Below are 18,667 nucleotides of genomic sequence, written 5' to 3'. Positions count from 1 at the left end.
TGGCTGCAAAGCACTACTTTTGTCTAAATGAAGCTCCTCACCTTACCTCAACATAGTTCCCTGTCATTAAGACGCCACAAGATTGGCCGTACATTACTCCTTTAGTAATTAAATTCTACACTTTTTGTCCTCATCTGCACACAAATTGTCAGCTTTCTCTATTGTGTGGGAATGTTTGTGAGATTTGGTTATGTAGTTCTAAATGTACGAAAGAAACAGCAAGCAAAATGAAGTCATTGTTAATGCTCGACTGAGGGAAAAGAAAAAAGGGTTTATGAGTCCCACAAAGGGTATAGGATACTATAATATCTGGAATAGAAAAAAAATGCTCTCCATTCATGCTGTTACTGTCTGACTCAATTTATACATTGATGTCTCTGCGGTTTTGGCATAGAAATGACAATTCGGCAATGTAATTATTGGCACCCAAACAAGATCCCAATAGTTAAATGAAAAAAATATATAATGTGGTTGTAGTGTCAGTCATTGGATTTCCCCTTCATGACCAACTTAAACAATGACACCGCTTCTTATTTTTTCCAGTCATCATTTTTCCAATGTCAACTTCCTGGTTTTCATATTCAATTTTCTTGTTTCTTTTTTTGACCTAATGGCAGTGTTCTGACTCCATATTGGAATTTAGTCAAGATGCCCCTTTTGTTTAAGTCTGTTCATGGCTCCAGAGCAGCTGGCTGAGACAGACGTTTGTTATCCTATATCCTCCCTGTGGGCTTGACTCGAGGTTACGAAACCTTGTTTCTTCCCCTCCACAACCTCCACCTGGTCTTCTCATCCGACTTACTCACTGCTAGTCAAAGCTACGTCAGAATACATGCAACCTTTTATTGTTAAATATGTGACAAACAGAAGCTCTCTGCCTCCCTCCCGCAGGCTCTGATGAAGCTCCCCACCCACATTTCCCAAAGCGAGGAGGTTCTGAAGTTCTTTGAGACCAAGTCAGAGGACCTCAACCCTCCCACTGAGTGAGTAACTATCACTGAGTGCTCTCCATATTCTGACTCATGAGCTCTCATCGTATGTGTGTGTTGGATCCAGATGAGTGAGATGGATTTAATGAAACGGAACGTCTGGCAAGGGGGACATCTGATCCCAGAACAAACGCAATTAGGATCTGCGGTGTCGTTAAAATGTGGCAAAGTTCACGTCTTAGAGCGGTGTCATCATTTGTCATGCTTACTTTGATGTCACAGTGTTGATTTAGTGCTACAGTGAACCCCCGAAAACTCACATTTCAGTTTTAGTTTGATTTATTTTGTTAGTTTTTGTGAACTGTGATCTTCTTCAGCAGTTAAATGATCCAATACAAAGCAACCACCTAATTGTATTAGCTAGCATACGAGCCTAAATAGAAAGAAGAAGAGAGCATTTCTAGATATATAAAGGCACAAGTAAATGATAAAGAATTAAAGTAGTAACAAAATGTCTCTTCAGTGAATAATGGGAGTTCAGTTTGGATGCAAAACTGATTTACTCTGTTTACTACAACTTGCTCTTCTTGATCACTTTATTAGCCATATTTAAAAAACTGTGACTATAAGATATAAAACCAACAAAAACAAAACAATGCTTTACTTTAGCGAGCCGCAAAATGTCAAATTATTTTTGGTAGGAAGAGTTTCAACCTGAATTGAAGTCATATTCTTCTCCTTCTATTTAAGAATAGCTTTGTTTTAGGTAGTGCGCAGAGGCGTGAATTCAAACTCCTCAGAGCATGAATGTTGATGCTACAGTGTCCTGCCCCACTCAAGGGGAAAAACCACTTGAGTCATCGTTCCGAGTCTCATTCATGTTTATCCCACTTCAAAGGAATAGCGGGTAGATAGTCCAGCAGAGTTTAAACATGGGGGGTCTCAAACACCATTCCACCCAAATTCTGAGGACTGAGGAAAAAAGTCAAAGAACAATTTTGTAAAGCTTCACCTTGACATACTATTCATTTCACAATACAATATGTATAGAGTACAGTATTATTGTGCTGTGTTGGTAGGTCTTTGAAAACCCATTGTCTTCTGCCATCTAGCGGCAAGTAATGGTAAAAAAAAAAGAAGGACTGCGGTGTCTCCATTTCGCCAAAAGAGGGAGCCAAATAGCCAGCCTGGGCTGTGTATGGCATTTCCAGAATCTGCTTTAAAACTGAAATACTACTGCCACTATTTCTGATACTACGACGACTTCTACTAATATCACTACTACCACATTACTAATAATGAATAAAACAAATTATAGTAGTAAAGATACAAAATGGCAGCGTTATTTATCTTGTCTTAAAATTTGCTCTGTGATGAGCCATGTTAGCTGATAATACTATTCATACTATTTTATGCTCCTCATAATTCTTTTAATTGACTGCTAGTAAATTACACTCCACCAGTCCCCACAGAGATGATTCTTTCCCTTCTGCATTTAAACTTTTTGAATAATTTCAGGAACCATGCGCACATCCATCCAGACACTCCGGGACTCACTCCAGCTCGGATGGAAGTATGCATAATTCCGTTAAACACGTGCATGCTGTATCTCCATTTCAAACGGCGTTCGCCTACTCAGCAGCGCTAATAATCCGCTCATCACAGTTGGAGTTTTCAATAGCTTTCAGCGTCTATGTGTGAGGTGCTGTTTGGCTATACTCAAAATCTGGACCCGCCGATATGAACATATGAGAACCCAGCGTGGATTCTGAATACTCAGCATGCAAATATGAGACCACCGCCCACTGCGGAAACGTCATTTCAATATTAGCGCTTCCTTTATTGAACTTTCTGCGTCCACTTAAATCAACCCAAGCACGCTGTGTTGAGTTTTTTTCATGGTCCACTGTATTTTTTTTTCCCGCCCTCACACACCAGTAAAAACTGAGATAAACCTCACGCAATATAATCCTATTACAATCCTCCCTCCATAACGACGCTATCTTGACGGACATGCGGGTTTATAACAGTTGATTGACTGAAACTCCAAACAACCTCAACCTGAGATTAATCAGCAGCGCTTTGAGATCAAACTTTTTTATAGAGTAATCTCCACACGGCTAATGATTTGGCACGCTTTAGGGATCCAAGTGTTGATTGCAACAGCGTGCGGCGAGCCAGCGTTTGCATTCTTTGTCCTCCTCTCGGGAAGGATGTCCTCCCAGATCCGTGCTTGAGGTCACATGCTCAATTCACAGGTCATCTCCTTCACGTCCGTCATTTTATGTTTACGCCTCTCACGCGTCATTTCCACTTCGGTTCTTCCCGACGAGCCAGTGGAAACATTGCTGTGTCAGAAGCCAATTCGATATTTTGCTATGGCCCTGTTCTAATATTCAAAAATGTCTTTTTAATGAAGCCAGACTGGGCCGTTATCTAATGTTCGTCATTTGGAATGTCTCCTCTGGGATTAGTTTGTGTGTCCAGAACTAGAGTGGGAGTCGGCCAAGAGTGACTTTATCTTAACTAACACATGAATCCAGTTCGTGTTTGGATGTCACTCAAGCGATACGTGTTGCTCAGCTTGAACCCGAATAAAAATCTGTTCAATATTTATTTGCCAAATACACTTTTGGTATTTTGAAAACATCTGTAATTCCTAATTTAAAGACTATTATTTTGAGGGTCTTCTTAGCCTGGTTCAGAAATGACCCAGAATGTTGGAGGTGTGGATGGAAAATGAATCAAATGGGTCAAAGGGTCAAGCAAATATTTTCCAGCATAAATGAAACCGTTGAATGTTGTTCCAAGCATGCAAATGTTGGAGAAGCTCTCAAACATGCCCTCATATCCATAACTGGCCACGGCGTCGGTGCCGCTGCAGAGCGCCAGGTGTCAGCTCACATTAGCGTCAGTCCGCAGTGTCTCTGCATTCCAGCATGCTAACCCGTTGCGTGTCACGCTGCGATCCATATTTACATGTACTTGTTCAATATATATATATATGTGTACTTTTATAAAATACATTTTGGCTCAAAATTTGGACTACCCAAATATTGTACAATTTGAGAAAACTTAAGGGGAAAAACTTCTTTGTGTCACTAAAACACAACACTTCAACAGCGATAGCTAATATTAGCTGCTAGCCTAGCTAGCTAGCGCCTATACTTATGGCTTCCCTTCAAAGGTAGTGTGTTTTTGATTCAACATGTTACATCTTTAATGGCTGAACTCATTTCTTTCATTATTAACAGCATGTTTTACAAAAAAAAATGCAGTTTAATACAATAGGGACCTTGAAACACTTACGATAGGAACATTAAACAGTGACAAAAGTCTTGTGATGGCAACAGTTTGACACTGGAAATATTGACCTCATTTCAAATGGAATAATTACTTTTAAAGCATCCTGAAATCAATCATGCAGTCATATTTTAATCTCCCAAATTGCTTCGCCTTTTGTAGTACGATTTTAATGACATCTTGTTGACTGTTGAGACCCTTCACACACTTTGTGGTCTCCCCCACCCTCTTTTAATATCGCGACAAGGTCTACATGCATTCTCAATGAGGGTTTGGTCCGCTGTGCTTGTGCCAACCGCATTGGGACCATCCCACAAATAGATCGAGACATATTCTCATACTGGATTAATCAAGCTGCATCAATACTTGGTCTCGCTTTGAGAGCCTCAAGCCTGAAAATGACCATGCCTCTCTTGTGTTGTTTTTTTTCCAGAGACTGCGGGGGCTCTGGCAGACGCAAATCGGGTAAGTATCTGTTTTTAGAAATTCAGCCATCGTATTCAATCTTCTCCGATTTCAAACTTTATTTTACTTTTAAATGTTATTTTATTTGCGAGTGACCACCGATCGAGCTTTTTTGCATATACTGAACTTAACTCCACCCCCATGAGATCATACAGTTGTGCTGTACCTTCAACATACTTCCTTGATACCAACTATTACCTAAATCTTCAGTTATATTTTTCCACACAATGACACTAATCTGTATTAAACTACACTAAACACATGTAAATAAAGTTACCAACAACAACAACGATAAAACAAAACGAAACTACATAACATAACATGTTTGATCACTGCTTTCCGATTAGACAGAGTTCTTGCACGATCTCGTGACACTTCAATCAGAGTACGAATATTGATTTTTCGCTATCGGAAAAACTATTTGAACCGACTGACCCATGATAAGAAAACGATGGGTGGGCGCTGGATGGACCACCTGTTTGTGCCTCTATATATTCTCTGCCAAGGCTGGCACTTGGAGAGTGTGTGTGAGTGTGTGTGTGTGTGTGTGTCTGTGTGTGTGGGTGTGTGAGAGGAGAGTGCAAGGAAAGAAGAACGTGTGAGTGACTCAACTGACCATAGGGATACAAGCGTAGGAGGCGGCAATAAAAGTATGCTAAAGGATTTGGCTAGCAGCTGCGCGATTGTGTTGGTGTCTGTTAGTTGTCACTTGAATGTGTGCACGTGCATGTGTGCAGTCACATGCACACATACACACGCACACATTCAAGTGTCCAATACCCCTCACACTTTTGACTAATTTCTTTTTGCAATCATGCACATTTGCTCTGCTTGACCAAATTTGTCACCCCCCCAAAAAAACTCTTCTAACCTAAATTTATAATATGTTCCATGGCAGTATGCAACAAGGAATTCCAGCGCTGTTGCAAAATGGAAACATTTCTGCACTGTGTGTGTGTGTGTGTCAAGTAACCTACATTCCCTCTAAGCATCGAGGCGGCCCTGGAAAGTTCATCATTTCATCCTAATTAGCGTTTAATGAGCTTTGCACTTCTAATCTCCCCGTGTGTTTATGCGTTTACTGATCTGTAAATCTCCGCTGGACATTAGCGCTTAGCACAGATGAAACGCTTGACCTCGCTCCGTTACCAGACTGCGGTGAAACTTTGTGCTGGAGCTTGCATCTTTTACGGTTTCTATAATTACACGGTGCCAGTATCCCGGCAGACTTTGCTGAGAATGCGAGCGGTTGCGGACGAGGATGTGTGTGTTTACCTGGCAAATGCGAGACATTCGAACATTTGAGGTTAACACAAAATCGATCGGAGATGAGCTTTAAAACGGCACCTTGAATCTTGTCTGGTGTAATTCTGTTACTTCCCAAATAAGAGTTTTATAATTACCACAGCTAGCAAGTAGCAACAAAGAATTACAACGAAGCTTCTGAATGTTTCGACCACGTTTGATTTTGATTTGGAGTTTGTGGCCAGTAAAAAGAAAAAAAAAATCTAATTTTAACTTTCTTGTAATTAAAAGTCATTTGATACCTGTGAATTAAAAAGTCATTTATAATCCATTTATAGTCCACTTTGACACGATACAAGATCTCTCTTTTATAAGCATCCACTGTTATCCTGTCACTTTTTGTGAACCCTATCCAGGATCAGCAGCCTTTGATATTTTTTGGAATATTTGACACATTTTTGAGTATTATGAAACCGAGAAGTCAGTCGACAGCACGAAATGAGAAGAAAAAAACGGCGCAGCAGAGCGCTCGGGGGTGTAGTGCATGCGAAAAGCAGATGGAGAGGACGTTTACGTGGCAAGTGGAAACCATTTCAGTGTTGCGCCTGAACCCAAGCGAGCGCGTTTGTGTGTGTAGCCTTGGTGTCTTTATTTGAAATGCAGGCCTCCGGGGGCCTCAGGGGTGTGTGTGTGTGTGTGTGTGTGTGTGTTTGTGCATGTGTGTGGTTGCGCCTCTGTCAGTGTTTACATGGGTGTGTGTGCGCTACGATTGGAGCGAGGGCAGGAGGGTTACCCAATGCACGGGTGAAATGTTGGCTGGGTCAAGAGGTGTTTTGTCTTTGCAGATGGATAAAACTTCAAATTGGCTCAGGAAATCGTTATGGGCAAATTTGGCAGGACAACCGTGCACTGTTTGACCAGCTTGGTTCTCAATGAAAAGCCTTTGAGTAGTGTGCATTTAAACAGATCGCATGCCCCCCCCCCCCCCTTTGCTTTCTCATACACAATGATGAGATTCACAGAACAAGAACGACTCATTGTAGGGGTCAAAGCAGGTTCAACTTTTAGCAACCTGAGTCATAAATGATGCCCCCCATTTGAATTTACTGTACTCTGTTGTATTAAAAAAAAAAAAAGCTGGACAGTCATAGTGTAATGGAAGCGACCATTGATATAAAATATTTATATTTAATATAAATCTATATTTATTTTTTTTATATTTATTTATATCCCCCCCAATAATTGCGTTCCAAAAAAACGAAGATGGTTATATAAAAATTCAATGTTAGGAGACCTTTAAACAGAACAAACAACACTTGGAAAAGGCAAGAAACAAATGTTGGCTTTTACAAAAGGGGCTATTGACAAACTGGTATTAATGTATTGTCCCCCCCCCCCCCCATTACCACTAAGTACTATAAGTGGCTCCATAGAGACTCCGACTAAAACTAGTTTTATTGAGAAACAATAAATGTGACATTTCTTTCCCCCTAAATCAAAAGCTACACTACCGAATTACCGATTAATTGAACCCAACAAATTTCTTTTTATAACCTCGCCTAACAAGCTCGTAAAGGTTGTCTTAACCAAAGAATTGTTCTTGGAAATGTCAGGACCGGGTCTGACCTTTCCCCCGCCGAGGGCCACATAGTGATGTAGTGACATGACTACATCTGCACTACATTGAACAGCAGTCCCGCGACCTTTGCTAATCTCACTGCACATCTGCTGCTGATGAGCCAAACTAAGGCGCTGCCAAATTTGCCTCTTCACAAGAAACGTTACTCCGTTGATGAAGCACCGTCAGTAATTAGCACCGTTTTTAGCGCTCATCGTATTTTGACATGTGACGCTGATGAGCACACACGGGTGTTTTTGTTGTTTGTTTTTTGAGCGAGGATGTTTGGTCGTCTGGAGAGCAGGAAGCCAGCAGATGAATCTGAGTGAGGCACAAACACAGTGAGAAGTTAATAGAGCCATCTGATACAAGCCAAGAAGTAAATACTTTTCTTTTCCAGGCCCATTAAGTGAATACTCACGGCGCCTGAATATTTAACACGCGGCAACGAGGTTGACGCATTTGAAACAAAACCATTTAGGAGTTGTTTTGCCTTAATTTCATTTCCTCGACTTTGAGATATGAACTTTTTTTTTTTTCCTCCATGCGCTGATGTTTCAGCATACTCATTCAAAGTCTCTTAATGGCCCCATTTTAAAGCCATAAACACTCAAAGTCTCAGAAAATACAGTGTAGAATGTGAGAATAGCGACCCCTCGTGGACACTAATAGGACACTAATAACATCACCTCACATTTTGTGGATTAAAAAATACAAAACTCATTTTTACCCGATTACTCACCAAGTCAAGAAGAAAGCAATAATTAATAGATTAGTCAAATAATGGATTCTAAAAATATCCCCAAGCTGCAGCTTTATTGTACATGAAACATGCGTACGGCCACATTAGTGAACCCCTCTGCAATTTAAATGAGTGATTACACCGGAAAGCCAACACACGCATGAAAACATTCAGAATTTTACGAGCCGTGAAAAGCAGCGTGGCACTCGCGTCCTCATTTAGCCGCTGCAATAAGTCATCGGCGAATGCAAAAACGCTTATGAACATCTAGGAAAATGGATGCTTTTTTTTGCCTGCGTCGACTGAATCATAACCGACCGTCGTATTATACTTGGAAGACTCCGAGACAATACCTCAAATAGAAGTCGTCTTTCTCTCTCCAGCGGTGTGGTTTTCGGCAAACGGCCGACACAATGCGACATGACGTTTGTGATACCGCAGTAATCCCGAGTCAGGCTCTCCGCTAGGATTTGAAAGATGGATGGAGCTGCTGAGTTGACCTTCACGAATGATTAGGTTAGATGTCATTTTTTTTATCTGGAAGACTTAAAAAAAAAAAACATCCAGTGTAAAGTATTACTCTCTAGTGTGTTTCAGCTCTGTTGTTGCCAGGGGATTTCTTTGGAGAAATGGAAGTTAAATCCTCATTTGGATTGATGTGTGCGTATTTTTTCATCCTCATGTTAAGACACAATTTCTCTTTCTACGAACACTTGAAAAATAAATCCTTCGTGAAGCCCGGCATGTTCATGCTTAAGCGTTTGAAAAGTTCACTTATTTGCGTATGTTTTAGGGGATCTTATGTTCCATTATTTGCTGAAAAACGGACTTCAAAAATGCTGTTTTGGTGCTGGGGCCAAAAAAGACGATAAGTATTGCTCTGGCGTCTCTTTACTGCTAAGAAACTATGTTGAAATGAGTTGAAGAGGATCATTTGGACAAAATAGTGCTTTGTCGCCATCTTGTGGCATGAATAGACAATCGTAAATCTTCTGAGAAGTTTTGCTGGTCTCATGAACTTTAAGAAAACACTCTTTTGATAAGTTTGACAGATAGTTAACAGGCTCATAGTTTCTTAACACTTTTCTTTCATTATTATTATTATTTTCAAACTAAAAATACCGCTTACATTGTGTAATAAAAAAAACCACATAGTTTGCCTGAAAAAGGTCCACGTAGCTTAACGCTAACAAACCACGCAAAGGCCCATAGACATGCTAGCAATTATGCTAGTTGATAGTAATATGACATTGGAGCACAAAGGGTGGAGAAACACATATAGACAGACAACTTTTACTTCCAGGCATGTTGTCTTTATCCTCTGAACAATGACATCCAAACTGTTCAAATATTTACAGCCCACCCTAGCTAGCACATTCCAGTGTGGCCAGCAACAACATTTGTTGATAGGCTAACTGATTGCGGCAGTTGACTCTTGTTAGCCCTGCATTATTTCAGTCAACCACACCTATTTGTGAGCGAGTTATGAAAACAAGCGCCGACTCAGTCCACGCCGGCGTCGACACGGTTAACCCAGCGAGGTAGAGAAAGGAACATTTCCATTGGCCGCGCCGCACGCCGTAGGCCGAGGTCTAGAGTTTCACGGAGACAGCGGGCCATCCCTCTGAGTGCTGTTCCAGCCCCTTCATCTGGTTCTATTTAAGGCTTCTGGTGCCGAGTCTTATGATTGGCGTACGCAACCCCCCTACTCTTCCTCTGAGTTCCAGCCCCGACTGAAGAGAAGGAGGCTTTTTAGCAGATGGTTTATTTTCCAAGGGAAGCCATTTCTTTCTCCTTCTCTCAACTGTCCCGTCCTCAACACTTCGATGACTCTCACGGCATCCGATCGGGGCTCTCGTTCCAACTATGTTAATGTTTCCACCGGCTTCTCCTCGGGTGCTGGGGACGAGGTGGTTTCTGTGACGTGCGCGATGGATTCTCGACTTTTTTCTGCCTGAGCATCCCCTTTTTTTTGGGGGGGGATGATGATCGTTTTGTAGAATTCCAGCATCTCCGCTGCCCCTCATGTTGGGCTGGAGGGGGATGCACCTCTATGGCTAGACTCTCAGAAAGATGCACTGAGCCCTGCGAATATTGTGATTGGCTGAGCTCAAGTGACAAAGCGGCCTATGGCGCAACGGACGCCCGGCGGTCGTTCCAGGGGACCTATGGCTGGCAGCTGGCTGACAGCCTGTTTCTTCCCGTCAACTCCAGGTCTGGACGCCTCGGAGCCCATGGTCCTGGAACAATATGTGGTGGTGGCCAGTTACGAGAAGCAGGAGCCGGCGGAAATCAGCCTCCAAGCGGGTGAGGTGGTCGACGTCATCGAGAAGAGCGAGAGCGGTGAGTGAGCAAAACAAACGCGCAACGATAGACATCATCAAACACCTCTGACGTTCCACTCTTCCGCCATCCCAACAACCTCGTCCCCTTTGTCCCGAATCCACCCTGTTTTACTTCCATCTGGAGGCTCTTTCTGGCCTGCAGTCAGCCCTGTTTTTGTCCCACTGTTGGTTCAGGCGAGAGGCCAGCATTCCGCCTCTGGCAAGAGGAATCGCTCCCAGACTTGTATTAATTATTCCGCCGCACTTTAATGGAAAGCCAGCAAGACATGCCTGATTTACAAATGCCAGCTGCAAAAAAAGTCCTCAGTCAGCTGTTTAACCGTCGGAAAACGTTAGCGGACGGGAACCGAGAGGTTTTTCCGATACCGTTGCAAATGTCGAGAAAATGACATCTTGAGAGGATGTGAAAATTGCACCAAATGGTTCACAGCAAACTAAAGTCAGTCAAGACAATAAGACTTTAAAGACCAGGAGAATAAAAAAATGTCATCAAGTGGTGGTTATTTGTAATGAACACCAGGAGTATCGACCCATATGTTTTGGGTAAAAAAAAAAAAAAAACATCTCAATTACACTTTAAAGCGTGAATGGCAAGATGAGCCAAGGAGGTTTAGGCCCACAAGGGTTTGACGCTGAGCTTTAATAGTGTGCTGAGACAGTAAAAGCCTAATGGGACTCATGTGTTCTTCAGAGGCAGAGAGATGGAGGGAGGAAAACAGTGACCAGGAAGGCAAATGGGATTTAGGTTTCACGATGAGAGTGAGTGAGTGAAACGCCGCGCCACACCGGCCTTAAGCGAGGAGAACGTGGCATGGGATCGCTTTGAAGTGTCATGTGTGGGGAGCCTCAGGTTCGCGTATTTGTTTTCACTCGCTGCTCCGGTAGGATCTAAGCCCAATGGGGAGCCGCGGTGAGACGCCGACACCTACGACTTCTTTCATCCGTGGCCTCGGAGGAAGTCAAATTCTGTGGGCCAATGAGCTATGGAGAATGGGATGGACTACTTATCCTCGTTATGATTTCGCAACCTTCGAGATTTATTTGTCCATTTTGTGGCACTGTTTGGGTTCAGGGATGCAGATGGAGGCTATTATAGCTGATATTGGGCGAGGGGCGGGGGTACTTCCTGGAATTATTGCAGGGGCACACCGAGAACCGTTCACACCTATCGGGAATTCACAGTCTTTAATTACATTTATTAGAACGCGGTCGGAAAATGAAAAAAAAAACCGGAGAAAACCATTACGAGCTTGGCGACCGGATATGCTAACAAAATATGCTAACCTCGCATTTCCTTATTTCATGGATCGAACATGTTGGCCAAGTTTCATTTTGTTTCCAGCGAGTGACTCCCGCGATGGATGAAGGCTAACGCCGCTCCGACCGAGCTAGCTGACGTCACTCCGTACGCCTCCGCCAAAACTAACACCAGCACGTGGCCGAGAGGAATTTAGAGCTCATTTAATTTAGCATCGATTCCCAAAAGCAGGATAAGTCAAGCGAGAAAGAAAAAAAAATGTTAATGTGTTCTGACATATTGAGCCCTTAATTGCAGATGCAGGTCAAGAATCTGCTGCTCTGTCGACATTCGCAGGCTTTTTGGACTCAGTCGGGAGAATTTTTTGGTGTTGTTTGTGAGCAGTTGTTTATTGTTCTTTTTGCTGACTGGGTGTTCACGTCACTCACCTTGGATTAAATAATACATGTCATCGGAGAGAGAGGCGGGGAATCTAGGTCAGAGCTGTAAGGGAGCCCAACTTTCCCCACTTCTCAAGCCAAAGTGTCATTTTCCGCTGAAACGGCTGGATGCTTCAATTTGCGTCGTAGAAACTTGTTGAACTGAAGATGAATTCTGTTTTGGTCCGTATTTTCAAGTAGTGTGTGTGTTTTTGTGGGAGTGGGTTGCCGCAGTCAAAAGAGAATTTCCACCCCAGATGGGACTTGAACCCACAATCCCTGGCTTAGGAGGCCAGTGCCTTATCCATTAGGCCACTGGGGCTGTACATAATCTTTGTTTGGTAAAGTGTCATACAAAATTATAACCCCAGTAAATCCTGGCTGATAACCTTTTTAAAAACAGTGCCTGTTTGCAAAAAAAAAAATACGACCATGCTAGGAAACTCATAGCTTGAGTTTGTCCAAACGTAAGCTTTAAATCCTCACTAAAAATGTGTCGTAGAATAATTCTGTCCTCACTCCCTTTGCATGATTACACATACTCTATTTTATTTGTCTTCTTGGTGGGAGTTTGCAGGAGGGTGGGGGTTGCTTGTTGAGAGCAGCACAGAAGAAACTTGTAGAGAAATGGAAAAAGTCATTTCCTGCCAAAGTGAGTGGTTCAGAGAGGTTGCTTCATTACTATGGCTTAATGGATCCTCCAGGATGCCGTTCCTCAGTTTACACTATGTGAGAGATGTTCAACAAAGCTACCAACCAAGTTCAAAAAGTTCTCCATTGAGCGCATCAAGTCCTGGAACTGTTGTACTTTCTCCCTCCGACCAGTTTGCCAATGCCTCAAAGGCACCCCGAGGCATTTCGTGCCCGGTCCGGTTGAGCAGATCTCTCTCTAAGGGCCAGTCAGTGTTTAACTTGTCTCCATTCCAAGAGTAGATCAGCCTTTATGAATGACAAATGAACTCCAGGAATGTCCCAAGACCCCCCCTGGCACTACTGTAAGCCTGCCCCACCCTCTTTAATAAATCGGGGTGGAGTAACTAAAGACATATGAGGGACCCCAAAGGTCACTAAGGACACAAGTACTTGTCTTAATGTTCTCCCGTATCCCACTAAAGGTTTTGGCAGATCATAACTGTAGAAAACCTGGAAGGTAAAACATTTTCTTCACCTGCTTTTGATGTTCAGCTGTCTGGCTAAGTGCCGACTGAACCTGCAGGAAATTCTGGAAGATTAAGCCGCACCGGCCCTTGGAAGGACATGATGGATGTGCTGGATGTCTCTTCTAGTCTCACATGGTAAAAATATATCCGTGCTGTTGTCTCCGGCGTCTGTCTGCTGGCTGAGAGCAAGATGAGGTTTAGTGTGCATGTTTGGGAAGCCTTCTGAGTTATCCTTTGCGATCCCGCACCATTTGTATGTACAGATGGGTGAGGAAGCGTTTGGAAAGTGTTGGGTCACTTGAAGGGCTCTCAGATGAAGCGTGGCCTAGATTCTCTAGGACTCCACGGAGAGACGATGTTGATTCCTTATTTGGTATCGCCACAATGGTGGCGGCAGCATCACTTTGAAGGCCACACAGTGTAATACACACAAGTTCAAGCCCCGCCCCCTGAGGCATCATTCAGGCTGTCCCTTGAATTAGAGTGTGTTTAGCTTCACCAGCACGGGTCAGAGGTTTACCTGTCCGTTAGAGGGACTGGAAATATATAATCGTCCACTTATCTGTTTGAGTGTCTGTGGATGGGAATTTCTGTCCATTCTTCCAGAAGAGCATTCCTAAGGGTCACTGGATAAAGAAGACCTGGCTTGCAAGCTAGTCTAGTTCAGCCCCAAATTTGTCTAAAGGGGTTTAGGGCCTGTCAGGGCTCTCAGGTTTTTTCCCCCATCAAACTCATCCAGGGGATTGTTTCAATTGTTCCCACAAGGATGGAACTGTCCGCAATGACTCGTCCAATCCTTCTACTCACTGACACAAAGAAGAACATGCAGCTGGACAATTTGCCAGTCCATCTCAGGGATTGATTAATTCCAAGATTCCTCAACATGGCTGTGATGGATCGCTATTGATATTTGCATGAATGTCCATCGTCCTCAGAGGAGTTGTTAAGATTGTTGTTCAATTGAGACACAGTTTGATGACGATAAGAACTTTCGTTTTATGTCACACCAACTCGCTCTTCATTTATTTGGCACAAATCCCAACCTACCAGCGAGACAGTAGACGCTCTCGCACATGCTTTGCACATTTTCTCAGTTGATAATCAAGACTTTCATGTGCGTGCTTTCAATCTGCGTTTCTGCAGACTCAGCTTGTTTTCTCCAACTCGCTTAACAATCGACAGCTTCGTGTCTTTTGTTTTATTTTTTTCAAAGCTGAACTCTCAGCAGCATATGGAAGACGCATCAGCCTCACGTCGTCGTGCGTTTCCTGCGCATTCTTAGAGATTTCCATTAGAAGTCTTCAGGGACCAATTGAAGACATTAACCCTCATTTTGTGTTTTCCAACCCTTATGTATTATCGCTTTTAAGCTCCATTTTCTCTCGAGAGGCTGTCAAAGCGGTTCGCGAGTCGGCTTAATTATCACAGATTGGGAAGCGAGACAGCGAGTCCGCAAGGAAGGTTAAACCAACATTTCCAAGGGGTGGCCATTCACACATTGAAGGCTTGCTGTGTCTCAACATCGACCCCCCCCCCACACACACACACACTACAAGTGGCGCTTCGTTTTCGGACCATGAGGAGATCCTTTCACAGTTCTTCAGGGTGAGAACGCAGCTCCTTAGGTCAACATAAGTTCTTGAAAGTCGTGTTGTGTCGTTTTCCCACAACTCCCCCTTTTTCGCTACGCCAGAGGCGCCCAGGTAACTGAAACCCGGTCTTTTATGAAAACTGGAAGTGTGTGTGTGAAGCTGATAGCCTCCCCCCCTCTTATGTGTTGATACTGGATCTACTGTTAATAAATACAGAAGCTGGAAATGAACGAGGTTCTCTGCCGCTCCATTTGACAGCGGTGTCAAATATCTGCTGCGCCGATGCATTCCTCATCATTCCACATCCAGAAAAAAAAAAAGCTTTGGTTTGCTGCTGAATCAGTTCTTCGTGTGAAAAGTGTAGAGCTTTTGTTTTCGTTCCTAGTTTGTGGAAGTTTTTTAGGTCTAATAACATCAAATTGCGCCGTTAGCGCCCTTGATGAATTGTGTTTAGAAACACAGTCTCCTTTTACATATCATCCAGTTCTTTACGACAAAGAAACAATTTGTGTATATTTGGTTTCCTGTTGCGGCAATCTGGTGTGGATTACAGTGAAAAAGAAGCATGTGTGGATTTTCCAGATGTCAAGAAAAGAATGAAACACAAATAGAGTTTGGTTCGTAGCACCCTGCTCTAGTTTTCTTTCGAAATGTCGCTTTCATAACCTCTTTCCAACTTAAAGCCAATGCAGAAAAAGCATTCAACGACCCAGATAAAGCAACGATAAGTCTTTTTTTTTTTGGATCGATTCAACATGCTGACTTAGGCGCTGTCTGTCACACTGGACAGAAATGTTTGCCCGCAGTCAGCAATTGGCTGCATTCTGAATATTTGTTCTTTCCAAGACTTGTGGTCTGAAGTTGTTGTTTTGCAGCACAGGGGAGAAGCCGGTTGTGATAAACAGAGAAATATGCATGGGCGATTGACTTGTGATCTGACACAGAACAGCTCACGCATATCGCCCGAGATGACGTGCGTCATCCCACATCTGCGGTGTAATTTTACGCCATATGGATCTGCTTCGTCGCTACTGCACCGCTCAACAGCTTGTTGCCATTTATTTGCGTGTACATTGAACTTCTTTAAGAATGACTCGCGCCCTTGAAATGACACTTTGGGATGTACTCCAAAAAAAATACCTCTACTGTTAATGGAAGGCTTTTATGATGGTGACAAATTGAGCCTGCAACCAATTTGTTCACCTGGCATTATATGTGATTAGGAAAACTAATTTTGAAATTGGAAAAGTCAACCGCTCTTATGGAACGTTCCATTCGACAAGCATTTTAGCATTGGAAATGGACTGCGAATATTTAAGCAGAATTTTTAAAAAGGAGTGCGAGGGTCAATGCAACTTTGTGATTCCGTCGAGTTCGGCAGCATTTCTCTGCGTGCGACTGGCCTCTGGGAGTTGTTAATCTGAGACCTGCACAGACAACATTTTGTTTTTCTGAGGTTAGGTTGTTCGGACTCTTGACTGATTTATGGATGCCGCTTTTTGTTTGAGCCGCGGCTTTTATGGCAAGTCTCAGCACATTACATGCCTTGTTATATCCTTGAGACCGAGCCAGCGGGTGGTGTTCCAAGGCAGTCGCCCAACAGCAGAACCCTTCTTTAAGTTACGGAACCACCCAAACTCCATGCGAAACAGTTTTAATATACGGAAGCCGTCTGTGCTAATTTGATATCCTTCGTATCCACCTTAAGGTCCAGCTACTCGTATGGTCTTTGTCGTTTTCATGAACTGGGCTTAAAAAAGCAGGGGCCCTGAAAAAGAACCCTGTGGAACTCCATAAGACAGAGTGGCAGCTAACGCTAAAAATATGTCTTCTGGTAGGCCAAAGTTGTCCGAATGCAGTAGTGGAAATAACATCATTTTATTATTGTCAGAAATATCTTTTCTTACTCCAAGTTTGCACTTAGTATTCCGTAGACAGTAAGATGAATAGCAACAATATGGAAACAGCTTTCCATACTACTGTCTTGCTAACGTAGCAGGCACAAAGCGTGGACCACATCCACATGAATCATAAAGATGGCACTAATAAGCTGCTGCGATCCCAAAACAGTCCCATGGTAACAACCCATTACAGCGGGGTTTTTCCAATTCTTCTTCCCATGGTAGAAATAAAGGCCTTCTCAACACAACATTTTGTCAGTAACACGTGCACTGGAAGTTTGGGCCAGCTGTGATGGAACGCTCCTATCCTCTTTATGGTTCTCCAAGCAGCTGTCAGGTGCGTTGTGTCTCTGTTACCACAACAAATAACAGAACAGGGCGTCAAAGCGCGTACGTATAGGAGGCTTTCGGTGCCATCGGCGAGGACTCACGCAGGGAAATGTTTTCATCACCCGAAATGTTCAGTCCATGGCAATCATTCTGGAAACTCAGCAATAGTCATTTATTTTGCGGGGAAATTTGTAAATGTCAGTCCGTGTCAGTCAACTGCTGTGTTTTCTTCCCACAGGCTGGTGGTTTGTCAGCACTTCAGAGGAGCAAGGTTGGGTCCCCGCCACCTATCTCAACTCCCATAGCGGCACACGGGACGATTTAGAGCTGGGCGCCTCAAAAAGCGGGGAAGGTAAGTCATCGCCACCACACACGCCCACCTGAACACGTAAACACATGGCGCTTTATAGCCACCCCCCCGCCTTTGATCGGTGACAAGACATCGCCTAACGGCTGATGTTGGCCCGCCGTGAACCGCTTTCCCTGTCCTCCTGCCATCGCGGGCACGCTCGAACAGAGCGTGGATTCAAGTCTGGGTCAGTGACGAGGAGGGGGTCCGGGAGGGAGCTCGACCACAACCCGGTGATGAGTTGTACAGTAGCGCCTTGTACACACCAGGATGTTAGCTATCTTAGTTAGCACCGAATCACTACTTTAATCATCCCCATGAATTGGATGATTGTGAGCAAGGTTCAACAATGACACGTGCTTCATGTGTCCCTATACTTTTGCTCATGTAGCGTAGCCAGTCCGGCCTGAGAGCACCTTTGGACGGCCTCGCTCAAATCTCCAACTCGCGTGGCGGTCAAACCACATAATAAGTGGAAAAATTCTCCTTTTTGGACTCTTTTGAAATAAAAGTGAAGCAATTGCAGCATATTTACAAAAAGGTCTTACGCAGCGTTTTGTTGGAGACAACAACAAACGGAGTATGGAAATGATTATTAGGCTTCAAAACAAACATGAAATTTTTCTAACAGTGCTGCCAAAAGATGTTTTTTTTTTGCCACACAATTGCCTTACTATGCAAAAATGTGACATTAGATCGGAACATTGGGCAATTGTACGGTAAATGTCAAATGGCCGGCCGTTACATTAGGTACACCTGCAGATCGAGGCTTACGAGGCAATGTCAGCTGTTCCACTCATCCGACGATATTTCCCGAGGGCAACAATGTGTGGCCCAGATGCTCCACGATGACAGGATGGGGAAACCATGCTAACAACATCCTAATTAAAAGCTGCAGAGGAGATGGTTTCGTTTAACACGTCCCTCATAACCCTCCCATCATTCCACTATTAACCGTCCACCCACCGTCTTCCATGTGCAGCTAATAGCATCTTGTGTTGTGTGTGTTTT

General features: G+C 43.5%; 1 protein-coding gene and 1 non-coding gene across 5 annotated transcripts in view; one reads left to right on the top strand and one right to left on the bottom strand.

Moving 5' to 3' along the window:
* The window catches only part of LOC147049937 (SH3 and PX domain-containing protein 2A-like), a 36,815-nt gene that overhangs the window by 11,858 nt on the left and 6,290 nt on the right, over positions 1–18,667 (top strand). For all 4 annotated transcript variants that reach the window (XM_085922953.1, XM_085922952.1, XM_085922951.1 and 1 more), the window contains 4 exons: positions 892–983; positions 4,666–4,697; positions 10,517–10,645; positions 17,546–17,659. In XM_085922953.1, coding sequence (XP_085779079.1) covers positions 892–983; positions 4,666–4,697; positions 10,517–10,645; positions 17,546–17,659 — 367 coding nt within the window. The remainder of the gene's footprint in view (positions 1–891; positions 984–4,665; positions 4,698–10,516; positions 10,646–17,545; positions 17,660–18,667) is intronic.
* On the bottom strand, positions 12,574–12,646 carry trnar-ccu (transfer RNA arginine (anticodon CCU)). The gene has a single exon. It is a non-coding gene; the product is annotated as a tRNA-Arg (tRNA).

This window comes from Syngnathus leptorhynchus, chromosome 10, assembly GCF_054491065.1.
Source record: "Syngnathus leptorhynchus isolate UIUO chromosome 10, UIUO_Slep, whole genome shotgun sequence".
Lineage (NCBI taxonomy): Eukaryota > Metazoa > Chordata > Actinopteri > Syngnathiformes > Syngnathidae > Syngnathus > Syngnathus leptorhynchus.
This window is presented reverse-complemented; position numbering and strand designations above follow the sequence as displayed.